This window comes from Hyperoodon ampullatus (assembly GCF_949752795.1).
Source record: "Hyperoodon ampullatus genome assembly, chromosome: 14".
Lineage (NCBI taxonomy): Eukaryota > Metazoa > Chordata > Mammalia > Artiodactyla > Ziphiidae > Hyperoodon > Hyperoodon ampullatus.
Genome location: NC_136927.1, coordinates 64,263,050 through 64,284,767, shown reverse-complemented (window position 1 = coordinate 64,284,767; position 21,718 = coordinate 64,263,050). Strand labels below are relative to the sequence as shown.

At 38.2% G+C, this 21,718-nt stretch overlaps 1 protein-coding gene across 1 annotated transcript in view; it reads right to left on the bottom strand.

Annotated features, from left to right (window-relative positions):
* The window catches only part of ITCH (itchy E3 ubiquitin protein ligase), a gene marked incomplete at its 5' end in the record, with an annotated part of 75,313 nt that overhangs the window by 25,889 nt on the left and 27,706 nt on the right, over window positions 1-21,718 (bottom strand). The window contains 6 exons of the mRNA XM_079719557.1: window positions 2,606-2,690; window positions 8,347-8,416; window positions 13,799-13,973; window positions 15,844-15,939; window positions 17,233-17,422; window positions 19,152-19,309. Of these exons, the coding sequence (XP_079575683.1) occupies window positions 2,606-2,690; window positions 8,347-8,416; window positions 13,799-13,973; window positions 15,844-15,939; window positions 17,233-17,422; window positions 19,152-19,309 (774 nt within the window). The remainder of the gene's footprint in view (window positions 1-2,605; window positions 2,691-8,346; window positions 8,417-13,798; window positions 13,974-15,843; window positions 15,940-17,232; window positions 17,423-19,151; window positions 19,310-21,718) is intronic.

Below are 21,718 nucleotides of genomic sequence, written 5' to 3'. Positions count from 1 at the left end.
TTTTTCTCATCTGGTGGGTTTGGTGAGAAGGCAGGCAAAGCAATGGAAATGTTCAAGTTCACATCAGAAAGGAAGAAAAGGAAGGGTTAGAGGCATTTAATCTCACTGTTTTAGAGAGCCACTACTGCTGACAGGAGTGTCACTTTCCTCAAGTGTACTTCAGAAGAACAAAAGGCTTAGAACCATTGCCTAGAACAGTACTTTGTGAACTATGTCAAAAAGCTAAGAACATTTAACTATATTTACAGAACTAAATACAAATGTCAGACAAAACAGACTACTAAAAATTTAAGAAGATAACACTTCTCATTTGTTGTAATCATATTTGCAAGATGGGCTCAGTAACAAGTTGTTTTCTTGAAAACAAATTGGATAGAACTGGGTCATTTGTATTATTTATAAAAATATGATTCGGACTTTAGGTCTGAAACTTTAAAGGTCCAAGGGGGAACAAAAAATGGTAGCAAATTACAGAAAGGTGACATGGTGTATTCTATCCTTAGTGATAGAATTTTAAAGAGAAATCAGAAATGTTACCTATAAAATTCTTAATTATTCCTTTTTAAGAAATTGAAAATATTTAAGTTAAATACCATAACTCCATAAAATGTTGTGATTTGCTGGCACCCAGAAATAGATTTTAAATTTAAAGCACGCCTTTAAAATAGAGGTTCTTAAAACCCTGACCTATGGTAGATGTGAAGATTTAATCACGCCCAAACAGAGGTCAGACCTCTGCCCTCAGCTACTGGGAGATGATCTCTAGGCCTCTGGAATGTCCTGCCTGTCAAGTGTATCTTTGTTTGCTTAGGGGCTTCGAACACCAGACCGTCAATCCTGTGATTTATGAGGGAGGCTTTGGAATATGCCATATCAGCTCTAACCTCTGGAGTAACTAGACACTATAGGTATTAGCCCAAACTGTGGGGAAGAGCTGGAAACTAAAGGTTAGCTATGCAGGCAGTACATGATGGAGCCCCAGTAAAAACTCTGGATACTAGAGACTAGGGTGAGATTCTCTGGTTGGCAATACTCAACACATACTGTTCCACATCAATTCTGGGCATTTGGAACACTCTAAGATTCTGCCCTATACATCTCTTCCTTCTGTTGGTTCTAGTTTGTATCCTTTCCCTGTAATAAAGGACGCTGTGAGTATAAGAGGTTTCAGAGAGTTCTAGTCTCTCTAGTGAGTTATTGAACCTGAAAGTGGTTGGGTAGACACCTTAAATTTGTAGTCAGTCAGTCTGAAGTGAGAGTAGTCTTGGAGACCTCCCAGCTTGTGCCTGATGTCTTAAGTGAGGACAATTTTGTGGGGACTGTGCCTTCTGACTATATAGCTTACCAAATTCCCTGCAGAATGGAACCCTTTGGAAATCTGATAAACACATAGCATTACATACTGCTATGGGCTGAACTGTGTCAACCCACAAATTCTTCTGCTGAAATCCTAACCCTCAGTACCTCAGAACGCAACCTTATTTGGAAACAGGGTTATTAAAGATGTAATTAGATGAGATCATGCTGGAATAAGGTGGGCCATTAATCCAGTATGATCAATGTCCTTATTAAAGGGGGAAATTTGGACCTTGAGACATGCATACAGGAAGAATGCCACTGGAGGTACGCTGCACAAGCCAAGGAACTATCAAAGATAGGAGACCTGGAACACATCCTTTCCTAGTGCCTTCAGAGGGAGCATAACTCTGCTGACACCTTGACCTTGAACTTCTATCTAGTTTCCTAAAATATGTATAAGACAAGTTTCTGTTGTTTAAGTCACTCAGTTTGTGGTACTTTGTTAAAGCAGCTCTAGCAAACTAATACATACACTATCACATAATGTTATAAAGAAAAACAATTACATATACATAATAAATATTAAAAAGCCAAACTTATAATAAATAATGTATCTCTTTAGTGCCTTATTAACTAGCAAGTTCTTATAATGATGTGTGTAAACAATATATTGAGATATCTGCAACAACTGCAGAAAGATATTAAAAACCTGTGATTTCTACTGGTGGCAAAGTCCTAGGCATTGTTAGTTCTAATATTATGGTTGTGGCCTCAATCATAATGGAAAGAACACTCAGTTTCAGGTAAAGGTTACTGAAAATGAATATGTATTTTTCCCCTCTAAGTCATATACTCCCTGAATTCCAGAGATGTCAGGTTGCAAAACCCCACTTCAGAATTAGTAATCTGGTCTTACTAACAAACAGATATTTTTTGGGGGAAAACACACACACACACACACACACACACACACACACACACACACACACACACACACACACACACACACACACACACACACACACACACACACACACACACACACACACACACACACACACACACACACACACACACACACCCTGTATTTGTATATACCAGCGAGGTTTTCCGCCCCCCCGTACTCTCAAGAAACCCACATTCATTATATGGAAGTAATAGTGTAATTTTTTCTCTTTCTTAAGTATATGGGTAATTAAGGCCTTTGGGGAAAGAATATGTAGGTTTGATCTTTTTCATAACTGAGTTGGAAATAGGGTACAATCTTTAAGAAGTTATCTATACACTAATAACTGCAAGTTCTTACCCTTGATTTCTGGGGTCTTCCCATTGTGTAATACGAGTATTGTGGTTGACAAAATATACTCTACCATTGCTGTCCGTTCTCTTCTCTTTAAAACAAACGAAAAAAGGCAAAGCATTAGAGTTGGCATAGTCTGCTTCTTCAAATTAAAATAAGATGAGCTGATTTTGCCCCTTTCTCGCTGCTCTGTTGATTTTGTAGTTTTAAAATCACAACTTTAAAGATTTAATTTATTCTCTCACTATTAAATCCACATACTTACTCAAGTTATAAAATATCATTTTATCCTAGAACAGGGGTCCCCAACCCCTGGGTCCTCGGCCTGTTAGGAAGAGGTGAGCAGAGGGTGAGCAAGCGAAGCTTCGCCTGCTGCTCCCCATTGCTTGCTGGCTCGCGTGACCGCGTGAACCATTCCCCACCACCACCACCCATGCCCCCACCTTGGAAAAACTGTCTTCCACAAAACCGGTCCCTGGTGCTGTCCTAGAAACTAAAGACATAATTCACAATGTACTGCCCATAGGACCTTTCTGTTCAATCCAACCAGCAGCAAGAATAATTAACTGTTTTAACTCTGCATACATGACCTCATTTTAACCTTAAAAGTCCCACAGAGTAGGAAGTTTTCGTTTATCTTGAAGATATGGTAACTCAGACAGGCTTAGTGATCTGGCCCAAATTTCAGAATTAAGTAGCAGCTAGAGGATGGAAACTGACATCTGAATTCAGAGATTTTTTTCATATCACACCATCTCATTTCTTAAAATACAATGGGGGGATATAACTTAATTGTTTCTTTGCTATATGCTAGGCATTATTCAACTAGAAAAGACACTGTTTCAAAATATATCCTGTTTCTTAATACAACCAGTTTCCAAATCCTAAATATCTATAGTAACTTTTTACACAAGGGTTGGGCAGAAGGGCTCGGCTCTTTTTTTTTTTTTTTTTTTTTTTGTGGTACGCGGGCCTCTCACTGTTGTGGCCTCTCCCGTTGCGGAGCACAGGCTCCGGATGCACAGGCTCAGCAGCCATGGCTCACGGGCCCAGCCGCTCCGCGGCATATGGGATCCTCCCAGACCGGGGCACGAACCCGTATCCCCTGCATCGGCAGGCGGACTCTCAACCACTGCGCCACCAGGGAGGCCCTCGGCTCTTTAAGTTACTGTATCTGAAGCAGCTGCTTGTTTACCCACCTGCCTCTTGCTTTAGAATTCTCCTTGTTTTCTTATACCCATTCTACACAATTTGCCCCGCTTCTCTGAGATTTCTCATTAAGGTTTACAAGATGTGTGGATATTATTTTCTCTTTTAATAACCAAATAGTTTTGAAATGTTAATATTAATACTAGTTCTGTTGTTTTGAACTATTGACTTCTCTGCTCCATTACAAATTAATTCTTCAAAAGAACGGTCTCTTCCAGTGTCTGAATCTTTTAAATTTGGCAAAGATGTCTAAAAATGAAAACTGAAGTATTCAATAGTATGAAATGGATTCCCACATTTTACAAAGCACGGTTATCTTAAAATTAGCAATTTTCAAAAAAAAAAATTAAGTTTAACTCCATGGTGATAAAGCCAATTTTTATTTCCTATGGTTTGAAAGTTCATATGTTTTTCAAACAACATTTATTTAGATCCTTTGGATCTTTCTTTAAGCAAGATATTGCAGATGAGAGTTAGGCCAAATTATATAGCCTCGTAAAGTTAGTGTTTGGTAACTTTTAACTTATCTCCAGGACTGACTCCATGATCGCAAGTAGCAGTGATGATACTGGGGCAGGGGGTAGGGGTTGGGGTGGAGGTGGCACAGAAGGGATATATTGGCATCATGAATCTGCTCCTGACATCTCAGGTAGTTTCTATACCAGCTGAGCTAAAATGGAAATAGAACTTCCAGAGTGTATAATATACAGAAAATGGACTCTGCATCTTCTGACACATCCTGAATAATAAAAATGGCTTTGCCGGTCATGGAACCTTGAGTGTGGAAACATGTAACCAACTTTAAGAGCTGTCTCTGAGGCAAAAAGAAGCACCCACAGTGCTACACAGTTGTAGCTACATAAAAACAAAATAAGTTAATGTTCTTGGCAGTCAAATTTAAATTTTTAAATACACTTACAGAATTAATAAATTTCTTGTGTGCAAGTAATTTTTAAGTAACTTTTATAATCTAAAATTAATATCCTAAGTGCATAGTTGAGTGTATATTCACCTTTTAACTGCCACGTAAGTTCAGATTTCAGGGTCAGATATTCTCTCTTCAAAAAGCTAACATGAACAGAGTCACTGCCTGGGTTCTCCAATGGTTCTGAAGTCTGAGCACCCTGCCAACCACATCAGAGCTGGTGAGTTACTGACCTCAGCTAAGGACACCCTCTTCTTACCCATGGTCAGTGTTTACTGAATGGTGGCATGAAGCTAGGGATGGCATGGAGATATTCCTTTTTCTTTCTTTTCAGATGAACAGATTTAAGGCTTTGGTGTAGTTTTGCCTTATTCCCGAACTTTTTTTGTGTGCTTTGGTTTTATCACTTTAAATGTCTTTAAAAAAAAAAAAATTTATTTATTTAGACTGCACTGGGTCTTAGTTGTGGCACACAGGATCTTCACTGCAGCGTGCAGGCTCTTTAGCTGTGGCATGCAGACTTCTTAGTTACGGCATGCAAACTCTCAGCTGCGGCATGCATGTGGGATCTAGTTTCCTGACCAGGGATCGAACCCAGGCCCCCTACACTGGGAGCGCAGTCTTACCCACTGGACCACCAAGAAGTCCCTCATTTTTAACTGTCTTAACCAAGCAGATTTTTTCAGTGAAAAACATCTGTTTGACATTTTAAATACTTAGTTTGTGCACTTAGATTATAGCTCACACACTTTGTAGTTGTGATTTTACTAGGTAGCCTTTCTAAATAAAAGCTTAAAAACATTTTTAAAACAAAAACAAAAAACCAACAAAACAAAAAAAAAACTAACATGAGGTAAGATAAAGTTAATAGAAAACTTATTTCTATGTTTGTTCTAAGTATATAGTACTGATAAAAGCATTTCTTGGAAGAGGCTGTGAAAACCAAAATTTCAAAGGTGATGCGCTTGCAAACTGAAGGCTCACCTGCTTAGTGAGAAGTACTGTGACTACAGAGCTGATTTCTTACTTCGTTCAAAAAACCACATGATAAACAATTTCTAAATAACTGAACACCAAGCCTGAACGCACATCAAACCACTTCCTGACTTGATGAATAAAACACTGAAAAACAGAAGCTTCTTGTTGTTCTATGTATTTTTTCATAGCAACTCTGAAAATGAGAAAATAGCTTTATACTTGATGGGTAAACCTGCTATACAAAGCCCTATTAGACTATATCGTTGAACCAAAAGTATTCTTTGTTCTCCAGCCTCTATAGTTTGCAGGTGTTAAAAATTCTTCACTGTCAGCTTGTAAGGTAGTAATGTCTAGTCCTAGCATACAGAAGTCTGAAAGGGTGAAGAAGCTGGATTTAAAAATACACGGTGTCACAAAAATAATGCTAACAATTTTAGAACATCAACACAGGCTGTAAACTGGGATTTTATTTCCTGGATCAATGCTGAGGGTCTATTGGGTGGTTCTCATTTGTGATAGTACCAGTGTTGTCACTGGCTCAACAAATAATGCATATGCCCCAAAGGCAGAGAATCATAAAGCAGTGATCAGTCTGAATAATAGAATGATCGTGAACTCATTTAAAAAGGGGGAGGGGTTGCACTTCAACTTCAGGAGTGTGAAACCTAAAAATAAGCAGAATGTAAAATAACCAAGGCAAAATTCTGATAACATACATAAGCTGGAATTGGGTCTCTTGAGGCAGTATTTTATGGAGGTGTTGTTGGCTAAAGTAAAAATGAGAAATACTGATGTTGAAGATAATAATAAATACAGAAGACAAGGACCAGATTTGCAGGAAAAGCTTTAGAAATAAAGGCAACATAGCCTGCAATTCATGCTTCTATGAGCGAGAAACAATTTTTCTTAACAGATGCCATGGAGAAGGAGCAAAATAGTTTGTGTTTCTAACAAAAGCCAATCAGGTCATGGTTTTTCTGCACTAAAATTAAGAGGATGAATACACGACCTACAGGTATATCGTTTCTCCTCTGTAACACAAACATAAAACAACTCTAGAAATAAAGCTGAGAAGACCATCCAGGTCTGGGAATGCAACCAAGCAGGTCTAGTTCAATATGCCTCAAAAGAACAACATCCCTTCTTCTGAAGTACTTCATACCAATAATAAACTGTCCATTACAAGGCTCCCACAGATCCAAAAGACTCCTTACTAAACTACCAGACACTGGTAAAGACAGAAATTCACAACTTTCATATGCCTTCCCTTTGCTACAAGCTAGTGACAATAATAGTTATAACTATGAACTATTATATTTTTTTACGTCTTTGACTCCTAGGAATGCTAGGGATAAATATCTTTAAGGGCAATGGGGTAACTGAAAAGCAGGCTTACACAGCCAGTATCATTTATTGCCCAGATTCATGCGACCTTGACATCAATCTTTCCCCTCCATTCCTAAATAAAGTAATGCTAGAGCAATCTATCTTAGAAACTGATGTTTCCCAACAAGACTAGAAATATCACTTTCTGAAATATCTGCAGCTCTTGAAGATAAAACTTCAACTGGTTCCATAAATGGCTTTACTTTGCTGTTTTGCACTTTCTATATTCTCTTTCTCTTCCGTGCAAAACTGTTTCTATATTGCCGTGTTTACTCTGGAAACTTGCTACAGCTCTATGACTTATATAATGGATATAAAATAATCTGGTAGGGCAGGCTCATCTTAAAGTCTATAAAAAGTTTTAATAACTAAGATACTTGATAACAGAGCATGCTCATGCAGGACACAAAGTCACCACCCCAATATGTTCCCCCTTCCACTGTTCTTTCAGATAACATCAACTCAATCAACCTCTGAACTATGTTTTCGAAGCACCAATACGATCAAAATAATCTTTAAAGCTTTTTGTTTTGAAATAAGTATTACAGCATACTGCAAAAATTGTTCAAAGAATCTCATATACCCCCTTCAACCAGTTTCCTCCAATGGTGACATTTTATGTAGCTATAGCACAATATCAAAATCAGAAATTTGACATTGGTACATTACTGTTGACTACAAACTTTATTCAATTTTCACTAATTTTTAAAGTTTGAATTCATTTTTGTAAATATATAGTTCTATGCACTTTTATTCCATGTACAGATCTGTGTAATCACCACCATGGTCAAGATATAGAACTGTTCCACCACTACATACGAACCACTTACGTTACCTCCTATATTTGTAAGCACCTACCAGTGGCTCTGTCTCCTGGCAACTACTAATCTATTTCTCATCTCTATAGTTTTGTCATTTCGAGAATGTTATATACATTGAATAACACAGTATACAATATTTTGAAATGGATTTTTTTCACTAAGCATAATGCCCCTTGAGGTCCATCCAGATTTTCATGTGTATCATAATCCATTTCTTCTTATGCTGAGTGGGCAAAATATTTTTATATTTTAGAAGAGTAACTTAGAACTTTGGGGGAATTAAATACCTATTTGGCACTCTGAATTAAACCAACACACCCCAAAAGCTTTCCAGATATTCACTCAAGCAAGCGCAAGGTATATCATCCATCCATAAATACCTAATTGTTGAAATAACTGAATTCAATTTAAAAATCCATGTGACTTACCCCATCCAGGTGGCAGGGGACCCAGGGGATCAAATTCTTTATTTTGTGATGTAGCAAACAAGTCTTGATTCTAAAAAGAACAACCCCCAAAATGGTGAAATAATGAACAACTTAAACAGATAACTTGAGAGCAGGCTTATGAATTCTGATATGCCTTTCCCTGGCCATGTGCAACATAACATACTCTTACAGAGTTCACATCTTAGAGAAGTATGACACAGTCAAGAATAAAAGCCAATGCACTCTCATGAAGAAAAAAACTTTGTCAACATTATTTAACATTTGAAACTATTTGAAATTCAAATATTACAAGTAATTTTACACCCAAATGACCATTTTTTCCCCTTCTTTAGCTCCAAATCAGTAAATTAGAGAAATACATAAATCCCCCAAGAGTCACTTATAAATAACAGTACTCAGAGTCGTCAGCTGGTTAAGAAAAATTTTGTATTTGTAACTCAAAAATAGAGTATCATATACAGGACATGGTATATACAAAGAATTGTGAGAAGAGAGTTGGGGGAGCAGGAAGAACAGGCTGTCAGATGAGTAAAAGAAAAGAATTCCAGTTGGAAGGAGTTGACAAGCCTAGAACTGTATAGAAGATTTCTTAAATTTGTTTGAAATTATCACATTGGTGGAGAGAGAGGTTTGGTTAGATAAAAGGAAGGTAGGAGTAAACCACTGGAAAAAGAGAAGCAAAAGTCATACTGAGTAGTGTGAAGAGGTAATGACTATGTTTTAGTTTAAATGTATAATGAAGTGGGGGATACTTTGTGGTCTTTCAGTAAGATGTGGTTAAGCCCTTTCTCCTTTAAGTAAGATAAGGCAAATAAATAATAGACTAACTGCTTCAAAAAAAATTATGGAAAAAAAACTCACAAGTAAAATAAGACAGTGCACCCCATATACCCAGCAACAAGATTCAACAATTACCAAAACTGCCACATTTCTTTATTTTTCTTCCATATTCTTTGCTGAAGCAAAAAAAAAAAATCAGTCATCATTTCACTCCTATGTATTTTAGTATGCCTTTCTAAAATTTGTGAACATTTTCTTACACAACCACAATATCATTATCACACCTAGCAAAGAATCTATGTTAATTTTATCATCTAATATACAATCCCTAATTAAATGCCTCTGGTTGCTTACTGGGTCAAATCAGAATCCAAACAAAGTCATCATACTGCATTTGGTTTAGTCTCTAAAGTCTAAATTTATAGCAGTTTCCCCCACTGTCGGTCTTTCCCCGCCCAACCCCCGCCCCCATGTCAATGACTTATTACAGCAACTAGGTTAACTGACTGAAAAAGTTTTAAAAGCATACGAGAGATATTCCATTTCTCATTTAAAAGCTCTTGGAGGGCTTCCCTGGTGGCGCAGTGGTTGAGAGTCCGCCTGCCGATGCAGGGGACACGGGTTCGTGCCCCGGTCCGGGAAGTTCCCACATGCCGCGGAGCGGCTGGGCCCGTGAGCCATGGCCGCTGAGCTTGCGTGTCCGGAGCCTGTGCTCCGCAACGGGAGAGGCCACAGCAGTGAGAGGCCCGCGTACTGCAAAAAAAAAAAAAAAAAAAAAAAAAAAAAAAAAAAAGCTCTTGGAAGACAGACCTGTCAAGCAGTGGCCTTGCTCCTCCTGACAGACACAATAATGAAAACAGGGTAACCAAGGAGAAACACTACACAAGGTTTGAACCCTGGTTACAGAACAGGTCGGAGTAGTCTGGCATATGACAATCTGTTTTGATAATTTTCTAAGATCCAAGCCTATCCCACAGGCTCTCCCTGGACAGATAAGGTGGGGGGTACAGGCACAATGAAGCCATGGGCCAGAGCCATTACACGGCGATCCATCATCCATTCTGAGGTTAAAAATGCTAGGTGTATGAGCATCTACTGCCCCGTAACCACGGTCAGAACAAAGACCACTGCATCTACCCAATAAACAGACTTTTATCAGCAACACCCCACCACTTTTTTTTTTTTTTTTTGCGGTACGCGGGCCTCTCACTGCTGTGGCCTCTCCCGTTGCGGAGCACAGGCTCCGGACGCGCAGGCCCAGCAGCCATGGCTCACGGGCCCCAGCCGCTCTGCGGCACGTGGGATCCTCCCGGACCGGGGCACGAACCCGTGTCCCCTGCATCGGCAGGCGGACTCTCAACCACTGCACCACCAGGGAAGCCCCACCCCACCACTTTTTAAGTAGCTGGTATTAAGAATGTTCAATTCAGTTCATAACTAAAATAGGCTGTTTAAGTTCTTTATAATTTAGAACCACTCTATAACCAGAGCAAAGAGTAAGAATTTGGATAGAAGAAAAAAAAAAGGAAAATGGTTGATGAGTAAAAGCTGCAATTCTAGAAAAGTTCCAAAGACTCTGAGTATTTAATTGGTCAAGTTTACAATAAAGCAATACACACTGTAGGTGCTCCAAAAATCTGTTAAATCTGTCTTTAAAAATAGTGTTTTTAAAGGTCATGTACTAGGGCTTCCCTGGTGGCACAGTGGTTGAGAGTCTGCCTGCCAATGCAGGGGACACGGGTTCGTGCCCCGGTCCGGGAAGATCCCACATGCCGCGGAGCGGCTGGGCCCGTGAGCCATGGCCGCTGAGCCTGCGCGTCCAGAGTCCTTGCTCCACAACGGGAGAGACCACAACAGTGAGAGGCCCAAGTACAGCAAAAAAAAAAAATATCATGTACTAGACAGACAGATGGCCAACAGGCACATGAAAAGATGCTCAACATCACTAATCAAAACCACAATGAGATATCACCTCACACCCATCAGAATGGTTATCACTGAAAACATCACAAAACAAATGTTGGTGAGGATGTAAAGAAAAAGGGAATCCTGTACACTATTGGTAGAAACGTAAATTGGTGCAGCTACTTTGGAATACGGTATGGAAGTTCCTCAAAACACTAAAAGCAGGGACTTCCCTGGTAGTCCAGTGGTTAAGACTTCTTCGTGCTTCCACTGCAGGGGGCACGGGTTCAATCCCTGCTCAGGTAACTAAGATCCTGCATGCCACATGGTGCAGCCAAAAAAAAAAGGGACTAAAAATAGAACTACCACATGATCCAGCAATTCCACTCCTGGATATATATATCTGAAGAAAACAAAAACACTAATTCAAAAAGATACATGCACCACCATGTTCATAGCAGCTTTATTTACAATAGCCAAGAAAGATATGGAAGTAAAAAAAGTATCCATCAACAGATGAATGGCTAAAGAATATGTGGTATATATACACAGTGGAATACTACTCGGCCAAAAAAAAGGACATTTTGCCATTTGCAACAACATGGATGAACCTGGAGGGTATTATGCTTAGTGAAATAAGTCAGAGAAAGACTAATACTGTATGTTATCACTTATATATGGAATCTAAAAACTAAAACAAATGAATGAACAAAATAGAAAAAGACTCACAGATATAGAGAACTAGTAGTTACCAGTGGGAAGAGGGAAAGGGGGAGAGGCAAGATAGGGGTAGGGGATTAAGAGGTACAAACTACTACATACAAAATAAATAAGCTACAACGAATATATTGTATAGCACAGGGAATATAGTCACTATTTTATAATAACTTTAAATGGAATATCTATAAAAATTTGAATAACTATGTTGTATACCTATATACATTGAATAACTATATTGTAAACCAACTATACTTCAATGAAAATAAAAATAAAATAAAAGATCATATATTATAGGGGCTTCCCTGGTGGTGCAGTGGTTAAGAATCCGCCTGCCAATGCAGGGGACACGGGTTCAAGCCCTGGTCTGGGAAGATCCCACATGCCACGGAGCAACTAAGCCCGTGTGCCACAACTACTGAGCCTGTGCTCTAGAGCCCACGAGCCACAACTACTGAAGCCCGTGTGCCACAACTACTGAAGCCACCACAATGAGAAGCCCACGCACTGCAACAAAGAATAGCCCCCGCTCTCAGCAACTAGAGAAAACCTGCGTGCAGCAGCAAAGACCCAATGCAGCCAAAAATTAAATAAATGAATAAATAAATAAATGTATTAAAAAAAGATCATGTATTATAAAAGTGAGATAAAGGGCACATTTGCAATTGTGGATATGAGGGAGAGAAAAGATGAAAACTAACATTTCTATGTAACCAGTATGTGCCAAACATATTAGGAACTTTATTTTACAGAATCCTCAAAAATAAAAAACCCTCTGAGGTAATTTTATATATGGATCTATTGTATAGATAAAGTAAATGAGTCTTGATGAGGTTAAGTAACTTACTCAAAGTCATACAGAGAAAGTAACTGTAGAACCAGGATTTGAACCCAGATGTATCCGACTCCAAAGCCCATGCTCTTTCCACTGGACACCTATGTGGAAACTAGCTTTTAAGAAGGCAGGCAAGCTAGGTATTCAAACCTAAAAGAAATTTAGCCAGGCATACCAAAGGTGATTATAATTTAGAAAGAAAGGAAGACGTAAAACAGCATTGTAGAAAATAAAACGAAAACGGTAAAGTAGACGAGACAAAAATTAATTTCACCTCTAAAACCACTGGGAAGGGGAAGATAGTGACAGCTATTTTCTGCTGTGACAGAAGGTAGCAAGAAAAACTGTTGCGTGAAAGCAAGTTATTTTAGTCATAACCAGGTAGTGAAGGGAAAGCTGCTGATAAAGGTGTATTTATCTACATCAGTGAGTGATTGTTATGATGATGAGGTCCAAGAAACAGAAATATGGAGAAAAAGCAAAAAAAGGTAATGCCTAGTGAGAATAGGAATTTACTCTTATGGATTCTAACAGGGATGATACTGATGGTAGTAGAAGAGAAGAGATGGCAACGGAGAGGGTCAGCTTCTCTTGAACTCTTGGAGAGTTGGTTTATGTAAAATTTAAACCATTTCCAGAAATGAGATGTTTTGATACCAAAGATAATATGGTTTTAAAGCCATAATAATATATTTAACATCATCCTATAAGGAATCAAATTTCTTTAGTCTACCACAGCACCAAATAATTATTGCATAAATTTTACGTTTATATGTTATAAAATGATTCAGTTCCATCATTAGTTCACTACAATTGAGTCAGGTGCTATTAGACCCAAGCCATCTAATGCTCTGCTAAGTTAGGCAGTATTAAATTCAGAACTGTTTTCTTTTTAAACTGCTTGGATTTATTTTTACTATTCTTTCGTAAATGAGTTTTAAGTTGTCCTAACTTCTTTTTTATTTTCGACAGTAACAAAGCAAAGGAGTTTGAACTTCCGGAATTTTTAAAAAGAAAAGAATAAATCACCTACACAGAATACCGGAAACAAGGTCTAAAAATAATAATCTATCAACAGCAACAACTGGGTTGCCATCCTATTGTACTTTCTTTTTAGTGCTTTACATTTCATATGCAAGAAAAGGTTAAAAATCAAACACTCATTAAGTTTATAATGCAAGTACATATGCTCACCCCATAAATGAACCTCTGGTTAAATTGCTGCATAGCTCCTTGAAGCTGACTACGTTGGAGCTGCCACTGTTCATAGTTCCGGACGGATTCCAGTGTTGGCCTCTGCCACGTCGTTGTTCTTGTGAAATGGTCAACATAATAAATACGTCCCATGTTGTCAACCCGCCGTTCCCAGCTAAATCAGGACAAAAACAACTGGATTCAACAAATACTCATGAAACAGATAAGAATTAAACAGGACTTCATTTTAGCCCTGGTACAGGTTTGGTAAGATTTTCTCTTGCAATACTACTTTTGATTTACCTGAAGTGTTTTATTTTATATATATATATATATATATATATATATATATATATATATATATAAATTTTTTTTTTTTTTTTTGGCGCGGTACGAGGGCCTCTCACTGCTGTGGCCTCTCCCGTTGCGGAGCACAGGCTCCAGATGCGCAGGCTCAGCGGCCATGGCTCATGGGCCCAGCTGCTCCGTGGCATGTGGGACCTTCCCGGACCGGGGCATGAACCCATGTCCCCTGCATCGGCAGGCGGACTCTCAACCACTGCGCCACCAGGGAAGCCCTATTTTATATATTTTTAAATGGTCTATAAGTGAACTTAAGAGGAATGTGTGTAAAAATTTCTTTCTTAAAAGTTAAGGTGTATCAGTCAGGTTTTTAAAACAGAATGTATCTTACTGATTAACTCTCAAACAACCATTAAGACAAAACCTCCCATTTTCTTTCTTTCAAATGTTCTTTTGACTGTTGCAATCCTAATAGGGACAGAAACATACACACACACACAGAAGGTGGGGGAGAGAGGGTGTTTTTCACAGATGTCAGAAAAAGCACTTTTTCACAAGAATACAACTATCTTATTTACCATTTCAAATGGGTACATAACTTATCAAGTAAACATTGATAAAATAACTTGGTGATATCTACCTGGTTGATTATTTAGGGTTATTATGCCTACTAGTCTAATATTATAAATACAGAATTGGTTCCAGAACACTCCTCAGATACTCAAGTCCCTCATATAAAATGGCATAGTATTTGCATATAACCAGGCACATCATCCAGTATACTTTAATCATCTCTAGATTACTTGTAATACCTAATACAATGTAAATGCTACGTAAATAGCTGTCAATAAAATGTTATGTAAATAGTTGCCAGGGCTTGGGAAATTCAATTTTCAAAATTCAAAATTTTGTCTTTTGAAACATCTTGGAATTTCCCCCCCAATATTTCCCCTCCAATATTGGAGTGCCAACTGTAGTAAAATAATAAATACCATTTATATATCAAAAAAGTTTTTCTTCCTTTGCATTATTTCTTTAGGATAAACTTCCTGGAAAGGGTTACTAAGGGTATGGGTATTATTATGGTTATATATACTTTCTGTGAGGGTTGTAACTAATTCATACTACCACTAGCAATGTTATGAGGTAAAGTTCCTCTACAGTCTCACCAGCACTGTACTTTTTAGGTGTGTATTTAAGACTACTAGCAAGATTAAATATTTCCCCATATTTGCTACTGACTTCCCTCAAATGAAAATATTTTTTATTCCAATTATTTTATATAATATAAATGTTAAATGCTTAACACATTCTATTAATATATCCTCATTTTATTATTATTAATATATTAATATTTTCCCAACTATCTTGCAATGACTTCACTATTATATATTAGCTTTTTATAATATGAACTTTACCATATATAGGATAGGGGCTATAATTCTTATACAGTTAAAAAAAAAAAAAGCTAATCTTAAAACCCTGCAGTTTGAGCCAGGTAAAAGTTCACAAAGGAAACGGAATCTTTCTTTAGGTCAGAAATGAGTGAAAATAAAAGTCATTCATCATGGTCAATCAATTCCCTGACTCTCTTCTTTTTAGTCTACACCTATCATAAAACAAAATAGAGAGAGACAAGATCGACAGAAGAGGAAAAGTAGGAAGGTAGGGAAGATTTTTGTATAGATATAATCTATAGTTCTGAATAAATACTTTTTTTCTTCTTCAATACAGACACTTACCCAGGAGGTAGAGGTTCTGGTCTATCCCACGTTGTTCTTTTTTCAATATGATCTACATAGTAAACTCGTCCATGCTGGTCCACTCTCTGCTCCCAACTTAAACATAAAATTAAAAAGCTGATATGCTACATGTACGAATAGCCTGTTTTTTTAATCTTGTCTTTGTCTTCTTCTCTTATATGACAATATTACAGAGCTGAGACAAACAAGCATGTCAGTATATAAAGCAGATACCAAAAGAATTTAGGAATAAAGTCAAGAAATGTTATACTGAGGGTGACACACAGTGGATGAGATTTCTCCTGCAGAAGTATCTGCTTTAGGAGATGTCTTATATTTCTAAAGAGGCTTAAAGCAATGCATTCAGGATACAAAAACTGTCTCAATCTGATCAGGGTATACATAGGACTTGAGTGGAAAAGAAAACTGTAATTATTGTTATGAAATCTGATGAAAGACTGAGCTGTTAACTGAAGGGCAAAGGACAGTTCTGGTACTAGAAACACTGAAATCAAAGAATAAGACTTTTTCAGATGTGCTCCTGCACAGTACCAAGGACAAAGGCAATATGAGTATTCCAGTCTCTTTGGTAGGTTTATCCCCAAAGTAAAAAAGACAGGAATAAACCAACAGAGTTTAGAAGAACCAGTCACTTCTAAGAGCACCCACTCTGTTGGAATAAACCAACAAAGTTTAGAAGAACCAATCACTTCTTATCCCTTGCACAAATAATTTTCTAATCTGGCTTCCCATGTAGGCTTTCAAAAAGGAAAATGGCCTAACTACCCACACAAGTAATACAGTCTCTTTAGCAATTAAACTCCTCATCATGAGAGTTTTTAAATTTATCACTTAGTCAATTAATTTCTGTTTAGCATTCTGAGCTCTGGATTAATTTGAATGACACAAAATATGTATGTGTGTGTGTGTGTGTGTGTGTGTGTGGTGTGTGTATAACTATCAGAGTATTATTAATTTAAAAAATAATCAGTAGAGATTTACATGAGATTGATTTGTAATCCTCTCAGTTTCCTAAATCATTATTACTCTGCTATGAATTTATAATGGTAAAAAAATTAAGTGATTTTCCCCCCTTCAAAAGAAAAGACAATCTGGGACTATTTTATTACTTGGTCTTGGTGAACTTTCTATGGCTCAGAGTCCTTCAATAAAAAAAGTTTTTTTTTTCTTTCACTTTGCTCCGGAAATGAGGGAGAAATTTCAAATGTGGCAAAGCTTTTTTGTTCAGTTTGACTCTAGACCTCCCCCAACACACTATACAGAGTTATAAGACAGTTTTTTAAAGAATGGAGTTCAGTACTATTTCCCTTATTAATAAGTATATGCAGAAGTCTAAAGAAAACATGTTAACCAAAAGCAATTACTCACCCGGGTGGGAGGGGAGCTTGAGGTACAGGATTTAATGGCCTAGGGCCTGAACCTCCAGATATAGTAAGAGGAATTATTAATCCAGACGTTGCTCCTTCAGATGTATTTGAATTTGTATTCGTTGGTGGCAGAGAGCCTGTACTAGAGCCATCGCTTTCAGAAGTGGCAGATGGTGAGCCATTGACAGATGCTTTAAGATTTGAGGAAAACAGAAAAACAATTTTCAGAAATATAAATTCAGGAGAGAATTTTAACTTAAATAAAAAGGTAGATGATAAATATAAAATTTAAGATATGGATATGCAGATGAAAATTACTTAAGTAAGATAAATAATGGGAAATAGTCAATGGTCCCACTTAATAGGCTTGTTTACAACTTTTTTTTTTTTTTTTTTGCAATACTCGGGCCTCTCACCGTTGTGGCCTCTCCCGACGTGGAGCACAGGCTCCGGACGCGCAGGCCCAGCGGCCATGGCTCACGGTCCCAGCTGCTCCGTGGCATGTAGGATCTTCCCGGACCGGGGCACGAACCCGTGTCCCCTGCATCGGCAGGCGGACTCTCAACCACTGCGCCACCAGGGAAGCCCATTGTTTACAACTTTTAAGGTTCCATTTACTCCATGTCTCATTATTAATTACAAGGCACATACAGATGCTGATTTCTTGATGCCACAGGAAATAACTTTTAGAACAGAAAAGTGTTGGTATCCCTGCATATAAGTTCATTTAGTAATTTTCCAGATCCTTAAAACTGTCTTTCCTATGAACGCCTACAGATCCAAGACTAATTTGTGGCGTTACCTATAATATGGAAGATCTGACGGATAATAACTATTTTTAAGAATATCACTGCGGGAATTCCCTGGCTGTCCAATGGTTAGGACTCCGCGCTTTCACTGCCAAGAGCCTGGGTTCGGTCCCTGCTTGGGGAACTAAGATGCTGCAAGCCTTGCAGTGTGGCCAAAAAAAAAAAAAGAATATTATTGCTTGAGTACATCACATCTTCAAGAAATACTTGTTGACAAAACAATACCTGGAGGAAGTCACTAATATTATGACAAAGTAGTATATGATCTTAAAGACTGGGAATATACTATGAACACAATTATCTACAGAAAAAAAGGGGGAAGATATATATTTAAACACAATGTCATTTAATAAAATGATTTGTGGACAACCAATTTACTTTTCTAATATTATTTGGATTATTTTACATTTCCTGTTCACATACTAACAGAGGGAAGTAAAAAGAGATTAAAGATTTGTACTGGCTAATCAGGAAAAATAAATATTCTAACTGTAAATGTTTATATTTTTACTATATGAAATGTTTACTTGTGTGATTTTTGCTTTAAAATCTGAATATCATTTAGCATTGCTGGGTTATTTGCTATTTACTGATTGTCTTTTTAAAGAATATAATGAGATATATCCTTGACCAGATCCTTGACTCTATGAAATGCTTATGTCCACAGTTACAAACCCTGACAGAAAGTTGCAATCTTATCTGTATTGCCTCTACTTTTTATAGTACACATGTGATTTCCCTTTTTTTTTTTTTTAATTTTTGCTGCACTGTGCAGCTTACAGGATCTCAGTTCCCTGAATCCGGGCCACAGCAGTGAAAGCCCAGAATCCTAACTACTAGGCCATCAGCGAACTCCCAGCACACACGATTTTCATTCTCAGTAGAGCACCTGCCTCAATAACTTCACACCTGGCAGAAAAACTTGGGGAACAGGTACATCTTGATTAACTACAGAAAGATCATTCTTGGCCAAAATCTTAAATGTAAAAATTCAGCTAGAAAACCAACCTAAAAGGGTCTCTTAACACTTACCTGAGGATCAATTCCCAAAAAGAATTTTATAATCATGGTACTGAGACCTACATCCCTAGTATATGGCTAGAATACACACCTGGTCTACGTGGGGTAGGTGGAGGTGGTCGTGAAGGTCTTGGAGGCCTAGAAGGTTTAAAACCGCCATTTGAGAGTGATGGAGAATTGTTCCCATTGACCCTCCTATTTTCACCAGACCCTGCATCCTCAGGGTGGTCTGATCCATTTGTGTTCGCTCTGGGTAAGATGGCCGGGAACAGAAGGGAAAAAGAATGCTCTTTGAATTTAACAAAAAAAACAACAGGAAGACCAAAACTTAAAGTTTCAGGAGCTTGAGAAAACCTTCCTAATTTCTAGCCAGCCTCATCAAATACATAAACAGCTCTTATGGTAGTCTTACATATAGTGCCTCAGAGCCCATGTAGAAATATGTGAGGGGTTACTCAATGGCACAGAAGTACTTAGGGGACCAATCAGAACTATTAGGTGTGCTGGTTCAGATTTCAAATAACTCTTCAGAGGCCCTGTATAAGTAGAAATGGAGTCAAATTCTCAAAATTCCAAATGCCTTAGAAAGGGCACTATTTTATCACAAGCACAGATAACTTAATCATCATTTTCTTGGTTTCCACTGGCTCTTAATATTATTTAGGTATGGGGCAAAGCTGACTGTTCCACAACAGGAGAAAGAAGTACACGTATTTCCCAGGAATAGGTGCTCTCTCCCCATCCCAGCAAATGGTATACAAAATGTTAAAGGTAAGTGATCTAGAAGAGAGGTGCCCACAGACCTTTTTAAAGGAACTATCATTTCTTCAAAGCAATGACATCAACTGGAGAGAAAGGGGGAAGAACACTAACAGGAATGTCAGATACAAAGTTACTGTCAGTTAAACACAGGTGATTCCTTTTCCCAGGGGAGTCTAGTCATTGACTAGAAATAGAAAGCAAAGCATGAGTTAGTTAGTTTGGAGATGCTAGTCATTGACTAGAAATAGCAAAGCATGAGTTAGCTAGTTTGGAGATGCCTCGGCTAAAGCCCTGATATCTACTACCTGGTAACTGGAAACCACTACTCAGTATTAATCCATACTCCTGGACCTCACAACAAGCCTGAATAAAATCTGATAGATTGAAGAAACTAAAATAGAGGCAGTACCATTAAATCATTTTCATACTATGTTTCCCAGAAGTCAAAGTGTGGTATTTGGACCAGAAGCAAGCACAATACACAGGAGCTTATTAGAAATGCACAATCTTGGACTCTACTCCCAACCCACTATATCAGAAATAGCATTTTAACAAGATCTCCAGATGATGTGTGTGAACAGCAGGGCATGACAAATACTGCTTTGCGGGGTTCCTCAAATGCTTATTCTGAATAAATGGAAAAGCTCAGTAACAGGCAGTGAGCACCTGGTTAGTGCCGACCACCTGCAAGAAGACCAAGCAACCCCAGAATATGAAGGGAATGCAGCAAAAGTCAGCTTTGACACTGCTCCCCTTCCCCTAGGTGAAGAGTCATATATCTCCTTTTGAGTCGTAGAACTCTTTGAGACTCTGCGTATTTCCTCTCTATACTATTTTAAGAGGTGATTAATTAGCTTGAAAAAAAGATTCCTGATGCTTTTAGAAAGACAAACAACTGGTAGAATGGACCAAAAATGGGAAATTGAGGTTTCGAGCTCCAACTCTGCTATTGACAAGTTATATGACCAAAGAAAAGTTATTTAATCTCTCTGTACCTCAAAAGTGCATTTACCTGGATTAAATGATTCCTTAAAACCTTCCCAGCTATAATGTTCAACTAAATTACACTTCCACTGCTGGTCACGTTTTAGGGATATGTGAGGGAGGGGGAACATTCAGGGCATGAGGTAAATCTGCTATGACAAACAGAAGTACAGCAGAAACTGGATTCCAAAAATGTTACGTTCTGTTGTTGAAGATTAACATTTTGGAGATTTTTTTTTTTTTTTTTTTTTTTTTTTTTGCGGTACACGGGCCTCTCACTGTTGTGGCCTCTCCCGTTGCAGAGCACAGGCTCCGGACGCGCAGGCCCAGCGGCCATGGCTCACGGGCCCAGCCGCTCCGCGGCATGTGGGATCTTCCCAGACCGGGGCACGAACCCGCGTTCCCTGTATCGGCAGGCAGACTCTCAACCACTGCGCCACCAGGGAAGCCCCATTTTGGAGATTTTAACATCCATGCTGCTCACCCTTCTAGTATTTTGGCCTCAATTTCTCAACATAATTATCCGACAAGCTGTGTACTATGATTCCTTAAATTTTCTTTATACTTAGTTAGAATCGCTCCTCCTCCTAGACCTTAAACGCTGAAATTCCTACAACCTTCTATTCCTTCTACTTGCCTCCTACTGTATCTTTTATTCAGTCTCATCATGACTTTAATCCCCTCTCTATCTTCACAGTCCATCAGTTCTCTTCAAGTCTCAGCTGGGCTCTATGATAGGCTACTTTCCCAAGTACTTTAATTCACTATTGCCCAATACTCGCCACCCCCAAGCAATCTTTTCACTACAACTAGTCCTTCATTTACTTTTCCGACTACTGTTCTCTGGGGTCAACAAGTAATGCTGAAGAATGTTCCAGATGAGAAATTACATGTGTATTACTAGAGTAAATA